Source organism: Scomber scombrus, chromosome 10 (assembly GCF_963691925.1).
Source record: "Scomber scombrus chromosome 10, fScoSco1.1, whole genome shotgun sequence".
NCBI lineage: Eukaryota > Metazoa > Chordata > Actinopteri > Scombriformes > Scombridae > Scomber > Scomber scombrus.
In genome coordinates, this window is record NC_084979.1 from 29,187,525 (window position 1) to 29,207,524 (window position 20,000).

Below are 20,000 nucleotides of genomic sequence, written 5' to 3' on the forward strand. Positions count from 1 at the left end.
GTTTCATGTGAGGTTGTTGCTAGACTGGATGAGCTGGAGGGACAATTTGTGAAACTCTTGAAATATTTCTAAGCTACTGTAACCCTAACAGCAATCACCAGAGTTCATACCTCTGAGCCGGCTAATCTACAGTAGCATTTACCTTCAAACACCATGAACTGCACCTTTATGAATGAAAGCCTAACAGGGTGGGCTGCAGCGACCTCTGCAGGTCAGGAGCAGTTATTACACACAGCTGGTAAAATATCCACCAACAAATACCAGAATACAGACATAAGATGTAAAAACTGATGTACAGCTACAAGCAGATAGGAAACAGTGAAGAGAAATCTTTATTTAAAAACAGCATGTTTATTTACATGAAGCCTGTTCACATCAGACAGCAGAGAGGTCAGAGGTCAAAGTGAAAAAAGTACAAATGACAAAAGAGTCCAAAAAGATAGAAAATAATTTTTACAGAACACTAACTGTACAGAGTGCATCTGAACGCATCGCGACAGAGACAGCAGTGATGTCACACTGACAGATTGTCCTGATTGGTCCGTCTGAACAGACTGTCCACACCTTGACCTGAAGGGGGACACGAACCGCTTCATCCAGGGCTTCATAGTACAATACAGATACTGCAGAGTACAAGTACTGCAGAGTACTGTGGAGTACAGATATGTCAGAGTACAAATACTGCACAGTACTGATACTGGAGAATACAGATACTTCAGAGTACAGATGTAGCAGAATACTGTAGAGTACAAATACTGCACAGTACTGATACTGGAGAATACAGATACTTCAGAGTACAGACGCAGCAGAATACTGAAGAGTACAAATACTGCACAGTACCGATATTTCTGAGTACTGCAGAATACATCACAGTACAGTACAAATACTGTAGACTATAGATACTGCAGAGTACAGATACTTTAGAGTACAAATACTGTATAGTACTGCAGAGTACAAATGCTGGAAAGTACTCAGACTGTCACTGATTATATTTACAGAGTGTTTCTCTGTTCTGCTTTGGAGTGACACCAGAGTTAGAAGAAGAAGTGCATGCTGGGATATCTGGATTATTTCTGAAGCCGCGATCACATGACAACTGGAGCCACCTGAACATTAACCTGCAGCACAACACGTTATCAGTTACACTTGAAGTCTCCCTATTTACCATTAATAATACATCTATTAACAGTCAATAACATACTAATGTAGCTGTCAGCAGATGTGATTGTTCAGGACTCTTCCTGTGTTTGCTGTATAAACAGATAATGAGTGACAATGACAATATAGTAAAATGTTAAATGTCCTCAAAGGACACGTTATAATGTACAGTATATAAACTGTTTATTAATGACAAAATGGGGGACTTGAAGTTAACTGTTACTCTGTTACAGAGAGCTGGTTGCTGTATTAAAAGATCAGTCAGTCTGTGAAAGTGACAGCAGCAGCATCCAATTCTGTGCTTAGATGTGTGGCGGCAGGCAGAGTTTATATTTGGATCAGTTTTAATTTATTTGTAATCACCTGAAAATGACAACCATTACCTTAGAATGAGAACACTGGTTCTAGAGAGGGCCTTTAATGTTTTGGGTTTTTTTTGTGACCACCGTATATTCTCCCACACACAAGTGAGGGGAGGTGTAGTCATTTGGGTGCGATCTTCAACTTTACCACTAGATGGCACTAAATCCTAAACACTGCATCTTTAAATCAGCAGCTGGGTTAGGGTTACACATTCACTGAAATAGTTGTGATTTTGGAATTTAATCGCATAAATGAATAGAAGATTAATCATTGAATTAATTAATTGGGTAAAATTGGACTTTTCAGATGTTAAATTATGATATGACATGTAATGTATCATGTTTAGTGATTTTATCTGAGGGTTCGCTGTTAGTGAGGTGTTTTGTTAAGATACAGACACAAAAACTGAGCTCTGACATGTCATGTGACCACGGCACCGATTTGGAGGAAACAGGAGGTCAGACTGTTTCTTTCTGAGGCTGAAGGACCTGATTTTAAAGAAATGAACAGAATAAAAAGCACAGAATCAGTGTTTTTGGTGCAGAGAGGACACAATAATCCAAATACCAGTCAAACAACAAATCAAGAAATATGATTAAAATAATTTCTTTAACCTGCTCATCCATCCTCTCTCACATCAGTCCTTCCAATCAGTAATCAATATTTTGAGTTGGAGGGATTTCAGGATCATCTGGTTTACTATCATCATCATTTTCTCCATTAACGACCTCCATAAAACACTGACTTCATGTTTGTAACAACTTTATGGCCATTTTTTAAAAACAAAATCATTACATAATTTCACTGGAGCTCAGTACAAAAACAGTCTCAGTTCACTTAATCAATCATCCAATCAGTCGTAAAAGAATCAATCAACTCTTTGACATCATTGTTTGATTGTCGCTGCAACAGATTTTTCATCCTGAAGGAGTTTAACAGGTCAGAAGAACACAACGTGGTCGTCTTATTGCTGACAGGAAGCTCCCGTCTCAGTCAGTAAGGACACAGGAAGAAGACGTTACAAAAAAAAGATCTCCAAATTAAAATCAAACAGACAGGATGAATCTCCTCCTCAAACTTTCAAGATAAGTCTGTGACCATTCAAAATAAGTTATCCACACATTACTTACAGTTTAGCTTCAGCTTAATGTGAGAAAAGCTGCTATTCAACAACATCCTGGCTGGCTTTCTACTCATGTGGGGGTGCGTTCCATTCTGCTATCTCGGCTTGCTCCGTCTTCCAACTTTGACCCGAAAACAGGCTGTGAATGTTTATTGAAGTGTGTCTTTGAAGACACAAGGAGAGAGGAAAGAGGAGACAAGAAGACATGGGGGGGGGGGGAATATGAGAGGAAACATGTGAGAAGACTTGAGAGGAAATAAGGAAACGAGGAGAGATGAGATGAAGGGACAAGGAAACATGAGAGGAGATGAAGAGAGGAGAGAGGAAAGAGAGGAGGAGACAAGGAGACATGAGAGGAGATGAAGAGAGGAGAGAGGAAAGAGAAGAGGAGACAAGGAGACATGAGAGAAAATTAAGGGAGGAGATAGGAAAGAGAGGAGGAGACAAGGAGACATGAGAGGAGCGAGGAGAGAGTCATTGTAGACCTTATAGTCTTGCCTATTACCTCATGATTAACGAGGGACAGAAAATCTAAGACGTAAGCGAGGAGACGCGTTAGCTGAATGGAACACAGCCGCCCAACAGAAAAGAAGGAGGACAAAATTTAGGAGGTGGGGGCCTCGTGTATTATCTCTTTTGGCTCAGGATAAAAGCAGCTTCGCTACTTATTTATTTTGTCATCTGATTTATTCAGATTAGATTTTAGAGATCAGATTGTCTGTGTCTGTTGATGAGTGTCTCATTAAATCTACCTTTTTAATAAAAGAGTGGGGGGAATTATTCTTATAGGCACTGTTTTAATTCAACCTTCTTTTTAGAGATGTGTTGTTCAGTGTGGATGAAATCAAAATATTCAGTACTGTGCAAATGTTTTAGGCACTTTAGATGTTTAGATTCTTCCCCTAACCCTAACCCATCAGGGAGGCGTCTGATTGGTCGCTGACAACGAGCCCAAACATGCAGCCGGAGTCATAAAGAACTTCATCCACAAGAGGAACAAGGAGTCCTGCAGCAGATGGTTTGACCACTACAGAGTCCTGAACTCTACATCATGGAGTCAGTCTGGGATTAACATAAAGAGACAGAAGCAGATGAGATGCCGAAATCCACAGTAGAAGAACAACTGTGGCAACTTCTCCAAGATGGAGGAACAACAATCGACCTGCTGAGCACCTAAAAAAGGTACAGGTTTACCGAGGAGACCTGCTGCTGATTTAAAGGCAAAGCTGCTCACAACTAATACAGATTCCTTAACGTTTCTGCTGTTTACTCAACTTTGGATCAAGTTAACTGATCAATAAATAAAATGTTCATTGAATTCCTCACTTTACTTTCAGTGCCTAAAACTTTTGCACAGTACTGTAACTGAAGCCATTTATCAAAAGAGGATCAAACACAGAAATAATGACGTTACTGTAGCGATTACGCCATCTTTTAGTGATTAATGCTGAACTGACTTCTAATTCTGCCTTTTATTCTGAGATGTTTGTGGGAGGTCGTTGCAGTTGGTTTTGTAAGTCCAGGGTCAATATTTAAAAAGCTGGGGAGTGTGTTGAGTTCCCATTTAAGTCGGAGGATGCGCCTCTTCGGGTAACGAGGACAGAGGAAGTGTCAGTCCAAGAGAGAAGCAGCCAGAAGGTCACGTGACGCTCTGGCGTGTGTCATATTTGGTTCAGTTCGCGATTCAGAAACACAACAGGATGCTCCAGCTGGCCGGGGGGGGGAGCTTTGATACCTGTGCTTCCACCTGCCTCTGCTGGTTTCACTGGGAGACTCCCAGCAGTCACCTGACGCTCAGTCCGAACCTGCTGGTTTCAATTAGGACTCACCTGAGGGATTTGATTGGATCAACGTGTCACCTGATCTGATCAGAAAGTTCATCGTTGAGTTTAAAAACTGCTGGTCTTGTTGGACTGAGCTGGTCGTGTCAGCTGGTGATGTCAGCGAGCAAAACGCTGATGATCTGTCCTCAGAGAGTCTCGGTTATCAAAAGTTCATAAAAAAAACACTGATGTGTCCTGATTGTCTGAGCAGAGTCTGAGTAAAGATTAAAGATGCTGTCGTAGAAGATACAAAAGACATACAGTAGGAAAAGGAAAAAGAAAGGGGGGGGGGGACCACAGTTCAACAGAGACACTTGGACACTGTGTCTGATGATGTTGATGGTCACCATGACAACCCCAGCAGCTTCATTATGACCTGATGTGACATCACTATCACACATTTCTTTTAGCCAATGAAAGCGTCACAGAGTCGGCTGGAGTCTGAGTGCGAATATACGTGGAAAATGTTTTTTAACCCGTGTTGGAACGTCGATACAGAGAAGCTGCTTCCGCCGATTTACCTGAATGACATCGAAAAATCTCTTTACACGTTTAACTCCAACCATCGACCACATGGCGACGGAAAAACAGCAGAAAACTGTGAGATGCTGGTGATTACAGACTCATAACGTCATGTGTTTGCAAGAGATTTTTAATGTTGCTGTCATCACTTATTTTAATTCACTTTTTTTGGACTCCTCCTGGCAGTATTTATTTAACAATCATTCCCAATAATATAACTAATTACTGATTAATGATGTAGATAAGCAGCAGGAACATTAAACATCTCCTGCAAACACATTCAAGGCTTCATATTGAGCTTTTACTAATTTTCTGATATTTACAACCTGTTCTGATGTCGGGTGTTAAAAACTATAGATGAACGTATGTGGAAATGTTGCCTGTAAGACAGAGCTGAGGTTTCATTTACTTTAATCTTTTAACTTTCCCAAAATGGACAGGAGCTAAAAGACGGCCTGTTTCAGACAGAGGCTGAACTGAGGGGCTGCATTAAGGAGCAGTATAAGATAAATGAGGAGTTTTAACTGGAAATCGTGCAAAAGATATTCCAGCAGAGCCTCAGAATATAAATACAAACCTTCTTTAAGTCATGAGTCTAGTGTCTATAACCATCAGTATCTCAGGGATTAAGGCTGTTTTTCATTTCTGAGACTATTTATACAATGTTCAGGTGGTGGGTGAGTGGAGTTAAACATCTCAGACCTCCAGCTTGAGGGGAAGGGGCTTCTCTCTCTTTCTCTCTTTCTTTAAGGAGTCATCAAAAAACATTTAAACGTCAGCATCATTAAATTAATTTCCATCCCTGAAACAGCAGCTCATCACAGTTGAGCAGCGTCATGAAGGATAATATCTGAGACAGTGAACAGTTCACCACCAGGCCTGGAGACGAGGGTTGGGGGCGGAGGATGGGAAGGGGGGGGGGGGGGGCATCAATTAAAGCTTCAGGTGTGTTTCAGGTTATTGTCAGGCAGAGAGCGAGTGAAATGAACTTCCTGAAGCTTCATTTACTTTAATTTCATTCATTCCTCAACAGGATATCAGTTCAGTTTAAATCCTGCAGCCTCGGGCCGGGCAGTGATGTCATCGTCCTCTGTGTGACATCATAGTGGGCGTGGTCTCCTGACACATGACATCCGACAGAGGAAGGTCGAGTGGCGCTGAGCTTGACAACAAACATCTTGTTTCCCTCTTGGATCCGGATCCTAACCCAGAGACAGATGTGTTTGATTGAGCCTGTGATTGGTCCGTCCGTCTGTCTGTCAGAGTCCTGATTGGTCCGTGAGTCAGACCAGAGTGCCAGGAGACGGCTGGTCCACAGCTGGAACTTCCTGGTTCTGAGGTGGGAAGTCGTGGTAGAGAGGGTTGTCCACAGACCTGAGAGAGAGAGAGAGAGAGAGAGAGAGAGAGAGAGAGAGAGAGAGAGAGAGAGAGAGAGAGAGAGAGAGAGAGAGAGAGAGAGAGAGAGAGAGAGAGAGAGAGCTGATCAGGTGTTCTGCTGATCAAGTATTTGTACTTCATTACTGTACTTGTTGTACTTAAGTAGATTTTCCAGGTATCTGTACTTTACAGGAGTATTTATATTTCTGATGACTTTTTACTTTTACTACATTTGAACACAAATATCTGAACTTTCTCCTCCTTACGTTGTCAAAACAGGCTTGTTACTTTCAACCTCGGTGACTTTATAAAAAGAAGACATGACGTGCAAATAAACGATAGAAAACACATATATTTTTTTCTTTTGGTGTATGCGCTCTGTGTCGTCCCCGGTAAGATGACGCCCTGGGCGACTGCTCATATCTTTATCTGCTACTGGAAGGAAAGTCCAACAATGTGCTGACAGTGCAGGAATATGACAGCAGCAGTAAGACTCCTGCCATATGAACACATGATGTGCACAGCTGTGAGGAGCGATTAATGCGATTTGAAAAAATTAACGCATTATGCTCGGCAGTGGCAATCCTAGGATCTAGGGGCCCCATGAAAAGAAGCCCACTAAGCCCCCCCCCCCCCCCCCGTAAAAAAAACCACAACTACTTGTTTGGTTTGCCTGTCTTGTCGGAGCGCCCCTGATGATTGGCCCTTAATTGCATCACTGACAGCTCTAATATTTATATATATTCTTTGCATACAAACATTTCAGAGCCTGTACTTTCTTACTTTTACTTGAGTAAAGGAGTTGAATCAGTACTTGAATCTGAGTCCTTTTCTACAGAAGTATCTGTACTTCTACTTAAGTACAGAACGTGAATGCTTTTGCCACCTCTGCCTGCCTGACTGCTACCTGGCGTGCAGCGGATGTCCGTGGAACGTGGCCGAATGTGGCAGCGCCGTCTGTTTGTGATGCGGCGCAGTCTGATGACTCGTCTCCGTCTGATAGGTCGGCTGCTGGATGATGCCGTGAGTCGTCCGTCTGCGCTGCAGAGCTGCGCCTCCCGCCTGACCTTTGACCCCTGCGTTCACCTTCCCATTGGGCTGGTTTGTGTGGGAGGAGCCTATCGTGTTCCTCAGGTACCAGTCCCTCAGACCTGTCAATCACACACATCAGACACTGAATGAAGTAAAGACTAAATCAGATCTATAGATAAATAATCTGTAAGCATCACTCGTTCAGTGAGGGGATGAAGTATAGGTTAACAATCATGAGTTTAAAATTTTGTAGAAGTTGTATTGTCCTTATCTTTTTATTGTCAGAGCCAAACCAACAATAGACTGATTTATTTAAGTATAGTGTGTGTATCCACAGCGTGATATATATTGTTCCTCTGTGCCGTAGACCTCCGTTGTTGTCCAAATAACTATTAACCCTTACATACTGTTCATATCCTGATTCATAATTAGTCTCTACACCAATTCACATTCATAGATTCCCCCTCAGTCATTAATAAATGTTTAAGTATTAATCCTTAATGAAGCTGTCAGAGAGCTAACTGAGTGTATTCTATTGACTTATGGGGAAAAAAGATATTCACAATCACTATTTTACATCTCCCAAATGTTAAAAATTGGTCACATTTGACCCCGAACAGTATGAAAGAGTTAAAAACTTGTCACCGAGGCACACTGCTGCACTGGCCGACATGTTGCTTCGTCTCTGAAGAGAGTTGTTACTGTAGTTTGTTTAGAAATGTCTCCAAAGAGTAAGAACGCTAAAGTTGTGACTCTCAGGAGAGTAGTTCTGTGTAAGGCAGAAGCCACTGAGCATGAAACACGGTTCTGTTCACAGGTTCACCAGCTCGTTGTGCTACATATCACAACCTTTTGACACTGTCCTACTTCACGAATTTGTCACAGAACTCAAATTTCTCGTAGAGGCGGAGAAGGAAGAGGAGTACCAAGGAAGGTATCACAACGATCGATACACCAACCATCTTTAGTGAAATACCACCACAGCGCCATCTCTAGATTTGGCATTTTGCATTTTTTCTTTACCCTTTTTAAAAGTTTGAATCAGTTTAATTTGTTCTTACATGCAAGATAACTGCTGCCAGTGTGGGAAGAAAATAGTTGATTGTTTAATGTTCATATTGTGACATACACATGGTTCGAATTACGGGGGAGCTAAGGGGAGCTCGGCTCGGAAAATAGAGCTCCCCCAAAAGCCACTGTGCAATTCGAATACTGGATAAACATGTGATCCTAGTGCTGATTGGGTTGTTTTAAAAAAAATAACACTTTTATATTAAGTTTAATCTGTAAAGTCTCCATCACATGTTGTTCATCACAGCCACACATCCACCTGTATTGTAAATAAAACATTTGAGCTCCAGGCGACACTTTGGCCAGATGAGTTGATTTGAATTAAAAACATATGTAACCTTCAAGCTTATATGTGCACATAAGCTTGGAGGTTTCTGTGGTTATTTTTGCAACAGTCAGTTTGCATTAACCAGTGAATCTGCTGTGTGTAATTCTGCCTTGACAGCACACAACAACAATCTAGTAGAGAATGCAGATGGAGCAGATTCCTGCTACCTTCAGGTGACTGTACAGAGAGTTGTAAATGTTAGCTGTTGGTGTGCCACTGTGCTTCCTATTGCTATTATTTCTATACTGCCCTAAATGTTTTTTTAGGTGTGTTTAAGATGTTTTCGGGTGTTTTAAGGTGTATCAGGTGTGTCAGGTGGTTTTAGATTTTGGATGTTTTCTGGAGATGTGATGCAACAGGAAGTGTTTGGTGTTTACCTTCCAGAGCGAGAGCCTTGTGGAGGCTCCTGGTTGCCTCCTCCAGCTGTGCGTCCTGTGAGGGGAGCATCTGTGGGGGTCGGGGAGGCAGCAGGTGGGGGTGAGGGTCGGGCTGGATGGCTGTCACAGGAGGATTGTGGGTTTCGGCTTGGTTCTGCTGCACCGGCAGGAAGGGGCCACAGGATTTGGTCCGGGTCACTTTGACTCGTCGCTGGTCGCCCAGGTGACTGCGGTAGGTGGGCGGGGCTACAGGGGGCTGCTGGGAAGAGTAGCCATTATAGATCATTGGTTGGTGCGATGTGACTGGTTGCCTGTTAGTCTGGGACTGCTGTCGCTGCAGCTGTTGCTGTTTCCCCCAAACATAGTCCAGCAGGACCTCACTGTACCCCCCTCCTCTTCCTCCTCTTCCTCGCCCCGCCCCACCTCCCCTTCCTCCAACCTCAGTGAGTCCATTATTCGTCCTCGTGCGTCCATCTGCCAGCGTCTCTGAGCTCCTATACGCTGTAACGTTGTTTGTTCCTTTTACCCACAATCCCCCCTGCTGGCCCGGCCGCCCCCCATCCTCCTCAGGGGAGGTGATGCGGTCCAGGAGGCCGTCTGAACTGTTGCTGCGACGGGCGGTGGTGACCCTGATGGCGGCCTCCCCAGCTGCTCCTGCATCAGAGGGGCCGGAGGAGGAGGAGCTGTCCTGGGAGTGAGAGGGGTGAGACGGGGGAGGCTGGAGGGGGAGAGGGGGGGGCAGGGGGAGGGGCTTGTGGGTATGAAGAGTCTCTGGATGCAGTGAGTTCCTCTTGGGTTTGCTGTGGTAGAAAACCTCCACTGGAGAATCAGCCGAGGCCAGCGGGGGGCGCCACTGAGACACACCGTCATCTGAGAGACACACAGACAGGAAAGTGATGTTAAAATATCAATCAATCAAATTTTATTTATATAGCACCTTTCATACAGACTAGTGTAGTTCAAAGAAAAATTAAAGAAGACAAAAAAATAACAACAACAATAATAATAGCAATTTAAAAAAAGAATAAAACAAAGTAATAAAAATAAAAACAAATAATAAAATAAATAAGTAAAATAAGAGAAAAAGTTTGTTAAAAGTTAGAGTAAAGAAAATAATTCTTAAAATAGATTAAAAAGAAAAGAAAAGTAAAATAGAAGAAGTTTAATAAAAATATATCACTAAGATTTGAAAATCCTCATAAATGTCACTGAGGTTCATTAGTGTATATAATTAGTTTTCACATTAGTTGAACATGCAGCTCAGTTTCATATCCTCCTTTTCACATCATTTTCTTACATCTTTTACTTTGTCTTTTACGTTTTTGTGTATATTATTAATTCTTATTTATTTATGTATATGTTTATCTATCTAATGAGAACCAGAGCTCAGCTTCATGAGGACAGACTTTGACCTAGAGTCAGACATCTAAACCCATCTGTTGTAGTAGTTGTAGGTTTTTGTAGTAGGACTCATTTGTCATGAATTTTGAGTAATTTAAGACTTTTATCAAACTTAAGAAAAACATGACCGAGTAACATCCATCAATAAATGTTTCCCTTTTGAGAAAATTAAACAGCTCGAAGGAAATTTTACTTGCAAAGCAAACAGAAAGTGTAATAAAACATCAGACTTACAGTAGAATGAAATGTGAGCTCAGTGCAGATCTGAATCAGAGCCAACCATAAGACATTTAAAAGACAGGTTCAAAATTGTTCAAGTTTGTCTTAAAACAACAGTCAGGAGCCCAAATAAACACTGAAGCATGTTTTTTCTGGCTGTAATCAATCTTTCACGGAGTTTAGCTTCCATCACTTCCACTGAAAGCACATTTGAAGTAGATCTTTTAATAGTCAGTGTGAACAAGAGGAATGATTACAGAGAGGAAAAACCTCTTTGGACACCTGATTGCTGTTTTTAAAGACACGCATGAAAAAAATTGTGAACTTATCCTTTAATGTGACGGGATGCAACACGTCTGCTGAATAATCCTTTCTTTCTCTCTAGAGGAACTGTCTCTAACTACACTAACTCCTCACTGATGGATATCCCCTTAAATTATCCTGAGTGCCATTGATTGTTACCATGGAAACAATGCTCTTAGCTCTGAGTTAGTCTGGGGGTCAGGTGGGGAGAAAAAAGATCCATGTGTAAACCTATACTCTTTTTTTAGGTCCATTTTGGATAGTGGAAGCCTACAGTGCTTTATTGGATGATGTGGCTCAATATTATTATTATTATTATTATTATTATTATTATTATTGTTGTTATCTATGTTTGAAGAATGATGAAATATCCTCAACCACATTTTCTTGGAAATATAAAATGAAAAACGAGCAACTTCCCCATTGTACAATCAATTGCCAAAACCTCACCGAAACCCAACCGGTCAGGGCAGATGGCCGCCCACCTAGAGCCCTCTGCTGCTCGAGGTTTCTTCCCGTTAAAGGGGAGTTTTTCCTCGCTGCTGTCTCCAAAATGCTGCTCATGGTGGACTGTTGGGTCTCTAAAAAATGAAAGATTTTGGTCTAGACCTGCTGCATGTGAAAAAGTCCCTTGAGATTGTGATTTGCAGCTATAGAAGTCAAATCGACTTGGCTCAACTTGAATTGCATTTGAGTGCAAGGATTGCAAATCCGAGGGCACGGATTATAAACCGAGAGCACAGATTTACACATGGATCTTTTTTTTTCTCTCTCAGCAGACACCAGAGGGGCTTTTTGTACAGTCTTTATTTTTGTGAAACTGTGGAACTTGTTTAAGACCAGCAGACAAAACTTAGAGGAGAAAAATCAAGCTCTCAGTTTTGGAAATACAGTTCCCAAAATGCCTTGAGGGCTGTAAACAGGGAATGTAACATTGCTTCATTGGTTCTGAGGTTGTAGTGTCTTTTAATATAAAGTCTGATGAAACTGGGTTCTTATATTCAATCTGACCTCCAATATAAAATGCTTTAGATCATAAGTATAAAATGTTTGTTGATCGTCTGAATGCTCATGTTTTCCTGATGTCACCGTGTTCCCAGATCTCTGATTTCAGTGTTTTTTATTACTGATATAAGAACGTCCTCTCAGCTGTTGTGTCTCCATTGCAGCATCACACTTTCAAGATCCTTCACGACCTGGCACCATCGTATCTTTCTGAGCTTATTCACATCTACACGCACTCTCCGATCCTCTTCTGCCATTCAGCTCTTTGCCCAATCTGCCAACTTTAACCACCATGGGGGTCAAGAGCCTTCAGCTGATCTGCCCCCCCCACCCACCCACCCTTTGGAGCTCTCACCCACCAGACATTCGCACTTCTGACCCTGTCTCCACTTTTAAATCCCGCCTGAAAACACATCTTTTGCTGCTTTCTGTTGACTTCACATCCCGCTTTGAGTATACCCAATCAGCACAGAGTCAACTTCAAACCCCACCCAGGATTTTTTCGTGGCAGCACGGAGTACATACCCCGAGGCAGGGACTCGTTTTACCCCCGTAAAAGTTCCAGGAGTTTGTCATTCAGGGCCCCATAAAATTACCCCGAAGTTCCTGCAGTGGAAACTGCCCTAACAAGAGTTTCCCTTTGAGGATTTGTAGCTGAAGTGTTGTTTTCAGCCAGTAGGGGGAGCTATTTGGGTATGTGCGTGCATGTGTGTGTGTGTGTGTGCGTGTGTTACCGTTGTCGTGTCCTGTTGAGTCTGATGTCGAGCTGCTCTCTGACCTCACTGTGTCGTCTGGAAACAAACACACTGAGTCAGATAAAGGCAGGAAGAAGCAGGTTTCCTCGTCTTCCTGAAACAATGGCTTCTCATCTAATGCCAGCAGTGTGTGTGTGTGTGTGAGTGTGTGTGTGTGTTTGTGTGTGGTTGTAGGCTACTTTTAGGGACAGATTTCAGATTAAAAAGACCAGTTAATTAGGCATGGCTTATCAAATTGGGGAGAAAAACTGTGTCCCTGATTGGGAAAAGCTGATTTTTGGTCAGCGGTTAAGATTCGAGTTAGGTTTAAACAAGTAGTGGTGATGTTAGGGTAGGTCTTCAGGAAATTTATGTAAGTTATGTAATGTTCCCAAAAGTTACATAGGTCAATGGGTCTGTGTGTGTGTGTGTGTGTGTGTGTGTGTGTGTGTGTGTGTTACCTGTGTGGCAGCCTCTGTGTACAGTCCTCTTGCCGTGGTGTGTGTGCGTCTGTGTGTGTGTGTTGTGTTCAGGGTCGCTGTGTTTCCTCAGAGCACCGCTGAATAAAGTTTTCTTCGGCTTTGTTCGCTGAGAGTCCTCCTCCTAAAAACACATGCACGCGCACACACACACACAGAAACACACACACAGAAACACACCAACATTTACTAATCTGTGTGAAAGTGCATCTGGCAGAAAGGTCTCAAATGTATCAAAGATGACAAACAAAGGCAGTGTGTGGCGTCACGTGCAGCTCTTATTTAACATGATTTAACATTACGGGTTCAGTTATATTAAATATTCATGTTGGGAAAGCTGAAAACAGAAATACACACTTAAAAATACCACGTGGAAATGCTCCACTGCTGCTTTAAATCTAGAAATGTTGGTTTCACTAGCTTTTGGGTTTCCAGAAAAATGTTTGTTTCTATCTACTACTGTAAAGATGTCAGTGCCATTAAACCATAGAAGAAGAGGATACAACACGATGACGTCATTAAACGAGCGACAAAGTTGAAATGATGGGAAACCATGTGGGATAAATGACATTTCTGTTAGTTTCATACAGTCTCCTCATCGCTCCACACAGATCTGATGTTTGCAGCTCTTCAGTCACGTTTTGGTCGCATGATTCTGTTCACATTTACTTTTTATCCACATGACTACTTTTTACACCTCAAGTAAGTGTAAAAACGCCTTTTCTCTCGATTTTAACCCTTTACATACTGCTCATATTCTGACTCATAATTAGTCTCTTCACCAATTCACATTCATTTCATCATCCTCCCTCTTCCTCATCAGTCAATAATAAATGTTTGATTAATCTTATGGCGAAATCACTATTTTATGGTCTAGGAGAACATTTTATAGAAAATGATGAATATTAAAGCATGTTTGAATGCTGATTTTTGGATGTGTCAGCTGCACAAAATTAAAAAATAATGATGCTTTTTATCTCCATTTTTTTATATTTGGGGAAAAGTCCACATTAGGAAAAGTCCCTGAACCCTGAACATCATGCAAGAGTTAAGATATTTCTTTTTAATATGTAAACGCCTCCATTCAGGTATTTTATGTGCAAATTGACAATACAAAGTAAAACAGGTGGATGGTAACAAACTTATCGTTCCTTCATCATTAAGCTGTCTTCAGTGACAGTGGCAGCATCCTTACAGCACAGAAATTATTAAACTTTTTTTAAGTTATTTTTATGTCTGTGTAATGCCAAACATCTGGCTCATCCAACACAGGATTACAAGACACCAGCATCTGAAAGCACGTTCAAATCTCTGCAGATGATCCAGAATTTAACGCTGCATCTAAACTTCAATCAGCCCAAAAACAGCACACGTCACCCTGCTGTTCACATCTCTCCGCTGACTGCCAGCTGCTGCCCGCATCAAATTCAAAACCCTGATGATCGCACACAAAACAGCAGCTAAAACTGCTCCAGCTGACCTGATCTCCCTCATTCAGGTGCACACTCCTTCATGCTAACTCAATCTGCTGATGAAAGGTGCTGGTACGACCATCACAACAGCCAGACTCTTCTTTTCTGTAGTTCCCTGGAGGTGAGACGAGTTACCAATCTCACTCTCAATCTTAACCCTTACCGTTCATATTCTGACTCATAATTAGTCTTTACACCAATTCACATTCACAAATTCCCCCATGAGTTATTAATACATTCATTAGATTAATCCTTAGTTAAGCTGTCAGAGAGCAAACAGAGTTTATCTATAGAAAAAAAGACATTTGCACTCCGTATATTATGGTTAAGGAGAACGTCTTATAGAATATAAAGAGTACAAATGGTAAAATTTGGACATTTGCATTTACAAAAATGTGTATCAGCTGCACAAAAATAAGAAATAATGATGCATTTTATCTCCATTTTTGTATAATTAGGGAAAAGTCCACCTGGAGGAAATGTGTATATGGTGTTTTTACAACTCTCAAATGTTAAAATGAGTCAAATTTGACCTTGAACAGCATGCAAGAGTTAAGATATTTCTAGAGTATGAAGAGTACAAAGAGTCAAATTTTTGTATATTTGGGGTCACATTAGGAAAAGTCCACTTAAAAGAAATGTATATAGTTTTGTTTTTGTTTTATTGCAGCTGTCAAATGTAAAAATTGGTCAAATTTGACCCTGAACAGTATGTAAGGGTTAAACTTACTTAATAATTATTATTATAATATTAATAATAATGATAATAAAATAAATCTTATCCACCTCTATGTACTTACATCCTATCAGACCTGAATTTAGTTAGCACTTATTCAGGTTGTTCTTGCCGACTACATCCTTTCTTGTGTTGCATTAACTCTCATGTGTTCGTCTGCCAACTGAAATTGTAAAACTGTAAAAAAACAATTTATTTTTTTTAAATTAAAAAACGCCTCAGAGCTGCAGAACAATGTGCACACTCCTTCTGACCAAGAGCCAATCATTTGTTTATGCCAGATAAATATCTGGTTTGGCAGCTTTTCTTTTCTTTCTTGCATGTCAAGTAACCGAGTCCAAAACTGAGCTACACACATCTCACTTCCCCGCTTTAGCCAACTCTATTAATAAGAACTATTTAATCCCACCGGCAAAATATAACAGCTCCACAAATAAAAGTGGACTCCCGTGATGACTGACACGGCCTTATATGGACGTTTGCAGCTCGGTTTAAAGATGTTTATAGCAGAAATGTTTAAGTTTGGAAGCATTTCTTTGGTGATATTGATGTAGAGCAGCACAATGATCGCGCTTTTCATGTGATTTGAAACAGATTATTTTATGTTTTTGTCTGTTTTGCTCTCTTTCAATTTCACTCTGATTCTTTTTGATTATGTTGTAACAAACCTGACTATTAATAAGAGATAACTCAAGTTTTTTCTTATTCTGTTGTCAAAAATTACAGTCAGCAAAGAAAGATCTACATGGGCTCCTCACCTCGGCTCTACACTTCCTGTTTCCTGTGCGAGAGGTCCCACCTCTGCGTCGGACACAGGGGGGTTTCTCTCCCGCCTCCAGGGGGAAATCAGTAGGTACCGCGCCTGTCAGTTCCTGACCAATGAGAACACAGGAAAACTAATTATAAATCATTACATTCAATACATCATTACATTCATTTTGCAGAGGCTTCGTCCAAAGAACCTTCAGGTGTTTTCACATCTGTTGAAATAAACTCTGCTGCGTTAAGGCTGATGTGAAAAATGTCGATCAACCTCTGGTGCGGACCGAGACCGTGTGAAAAGGTCTTGTGAGGTCCACACAGGATCAGGACTGCAAGGAAACAGCTGACCAATCACACCTCTTCTCTGAACAATGACATGACTCACCGCCTCCTGCAGACAGATGCGTCTCAGCTCAGCCAATCGTGTGCTTAGCAGGGCCTGCAGGCTCCGCCTCCTCTCCTGCAGCTCTGCCATTCGCTCCCTCTGCTTCCTGTCTGGACAGGTGAGCGGGTCTGCACACACAGACAGCCACACACACACACACACACACACACACACACACACAGAGGAAACATCGAGTCACAATGCTGTAACCTCCCCAGCTCACATCTCTGACATGACATCATGCTGTTTGTTCTCACCAGGTGCTGAGATGAGTTGACCTTTGACCTCCATGGCTTGTGTTTCCCATGTGACCCCGCCTCCTCCTTCCTCACTGCTCGACTCCTGCTCTCCGCCCCACACACACTCACTCACCTGCAGAACACAGCACAGAGATTTACGGAACACGTCCATAATTACTGTCAGATGTAAACGAACGCTGCAGTTCATCTGATCTGTATAAAGTGCAGCTGATGCAACAGACAGACATTAAAAGACACGTCCACAACAGTCAAATGAACATTAAAGCTGTTTTTCTTGCTGTAATCATTCCTCCTGTTCATACTGACTATTAGAAGATCCCTTCATAATGTTTACAATGGAAGTGATGGAGGACTAAATCCACAGTCCTTCTTCTGTGTAAACATGTATTTAAAAGTTGATCTGAAGCTAATATGAAGCTTCAGTCGTCCAAATGAGTCACATCTTCATCTTCTATGTTTCAACGTTACAGTGTTTTTAGTAGCAAAGTCTTTTTGTTACTATACTTCCACCACAGCTCAACAGGGAAACACTAAGAGGGAATCTGATGCTAAAAAGACTGTAAATGTGTCAGATATCACTTGATATGACTAACTCAGACTGATGAAGCTCAATAGAAGCTGATCATCTACTTTTAAATGAATGAATTTTGTCCTCCATCACTTTACATTGAAAGCACATCTGAAGGAGATCTTTTAATAGTCAGTATGAACAGGAGGAATGATTACAGAGAGGAAAACCTCTTTCACTGTTCATGTAGACACCTGACTGCTGACATGAAAAACTGAGCTCATCTTTTATTGGTTCTTTGAGAAACATGCAGAGAGATATATGATGATGACGATGCTGGTTACTGAGCAATAGAAATAAATAGCTAATAACAGTATTTGTCCAAACACCAGTTCAGGAGGAATCCACGTACAGAAATGTGAAAATCTCAAACGTTATTCCTGCAGCCGCCCATCCAGCACCACTGTGATTAACTATAGTTAGATTATTTGGTTAAATTTGTTCTGAACAAACTAAAATGAAGGCCATGTGTCTTCAAATTTGAGCAGATTCTTGTGAGCACCCAAACAGCCAGAAATAATGAGAAACACACTCTCACCTTGTAACTGGGTTCATAAGAGCTCCAGTAGTTCACTCCTGTGGCCATCCAGCAGCCTGAACACAGACCACAGGACTGCTGCACACACTGCTGCACCCACTGCTGCACCCACTGCTTCACCCACTGCTGCACCAACTGGTTCACTAGTTAACTGGTTGGTTGGTTGGTTGGTTGGTTGGTTGGTTGGTTGGTTGGTTGGTTGGTTGGTTGGTTGGTTGGTTGGTTGGTTGGTTGGTTGGTTGGTTGGTTAGCTGTAAGCTGTCTGGCCTTTAGAGGGAGTTACACAGTCTTCAGGGTGTCTGACCTGAGAAGAAAACAGAGGAGGAGGAGAAAAAGGAGAAGAAGGAGGTGAAGAATAAGAAGAAGAAGGAGAAGGTAAAGAAGAAAGAGAAGGAGAAGAAGAAGGAGAAGGATTATGATGAGGATCATGTGACCAATGACAGACGGTTCAGTTTTTTTATGCACTTACAGTCAGAGACACAGAGAGATCCACACTTAATATTTTCGAGAAAAATGCAGAAAGAACAAAGTGTACTAAGAACACACACACACACACACACACACACACACACACACACACACACACACACACACACACACACACACACACACACACACACACACACACACACACACACACACACACACACACACACACACACACACACACACACACACACACACACACACACACAGCAGGTTTATCTGTGTAAGACTGTAGACAAAACAGCTTTGACAGTGAAACTGTTATCTGCAAACAAACAGGAGAACTGCGTTTCTTCTGCTACTGTAAATGTTATGAAATGTGACACGAGTGGCTGCTGAGCTCCAGTGTCTGCTTCAGTGGATATTAAATTGAATAAAAAAAAGAGAACATGAATGAAATAAACACCAGTAGTTTTGAGAGATTTGCACATGTACTTCAAACCTTTGTAGGTCTGCTCAACCGTTTGGTAGAAGTCACGTTGTGTCATGACATCTGCTCAAAAACTAAATCTATTTAACCCATTTAACTTTTTGTGGCAATCTTTCCCACTTGTATGAGGTATGTAATGCACAGACAGACCATCAGATTGTTCTATGGTTGCTATAGATACAGGTTGTTCTATGGTTGCTATAGATTCAGGTTGTTCAATGGTTGCTATAAATATAGGTTGTTCTATGGTTGCTATAGATACAGGTTGTTCTATGGTTGCTATAAATATAGGTTGTTCTATGGTTGCTATAGATACAGGTTGTTCTACCGTTGCTATAGATACAGGTTGTTCTATGGTTGCTATAGATACAGGTTGTTCAATGGTTGCTATAAATATAGGTTGTTCTATGGTTGCTATAGATACAGGTTGTTCTATGGTTGCTATAGATACAGGTTGTTCTATGGTTGCTATAGATACAGGTTGTTCTATGGTTGCTATAGATACAGGTTGTGCTAGTGTATAAACAAAGAATAACACAAATCACTGCTGACATCAGAGATCCTGCTGGAGACATTTTTGAAGTTGAGTTTCATTTTTTCATCTTGAACACAAACAGAATGAGTCTCTAACATGTTTATAAAAAGGGTTGAACAAATGAGGTCTGTAAAACATACAATTTAGGGTCAATGAGAAAAAAAATCCATGTTTTATGCTGTCATGTTGTCAGTTATTTTTGCAGATTCAGATCAATAATACAGACTATAATCAACAATTACATCGTGCAGTATTATCACAGGTTAAGATTACCTTACATGCTGCTTGGTGTTTTCCCCTCTGGGCATCAGTAAATTCTTATCAAACCAAAACCAAACCTCGATTAATGTCTGATTGTATTTTTAATACCTTAATTTGTTTTATTTGAAACTGCTGCGGTTGTTAATTGACTGTGTGCTTAGTGGATGAGTGAGTTGTAGCCAGCTGATGGAGATCCAAATCAAGCAATAAATCATTAATAAATCGGCACCTGACCCCTGACCTTTGAAACCT

General features: G+C 41.3%; 2 protein-coding genes across 2 annotated transcripts in view; one reads left to right on the forward strand and one right to left on the reverse strand.

The window, feature by feature from the left end:
- irak1 (interleukin-1 receptor-associated kinase 1) overlaps window positions 1-20,000 on the forward strand; it is a 416,029-nt gene that overhangs the window by 292,759 nt on the left and 103,270 nt on the right. The window lies entirely within an intron of this gene.
- ccdc120a (coiled-coil domain containing 120a) lies at window positions 5,886-18,174 on the reverse strand. Its single transcript, XM_062427184.1, has 10 exons — window positions 18,037-18,174; window positions 16,928-17,042; window positions 16,671-16,798; window positions 16,282-16,395; window positions 13,298-13,439; window positions 12,837-12,893; window positions 9,175-10,044; window positions 7,447-7,517; window positions 7,274-7,415; window positions 5,886-6,363 (listed from the first exon to the last, which is right to left on the reverse strand). Exons 1-10 carry the CDS (start codon window positions 18,082-18,084, stop codon window positions 6,032-6,034), a joined length of 2,019 nt encoding a protein of 672 aa, XP_062283168.1. The 5' UTR covers window positions 18,085-18,174; the 3' UTR covers window positions 5,886-6,031.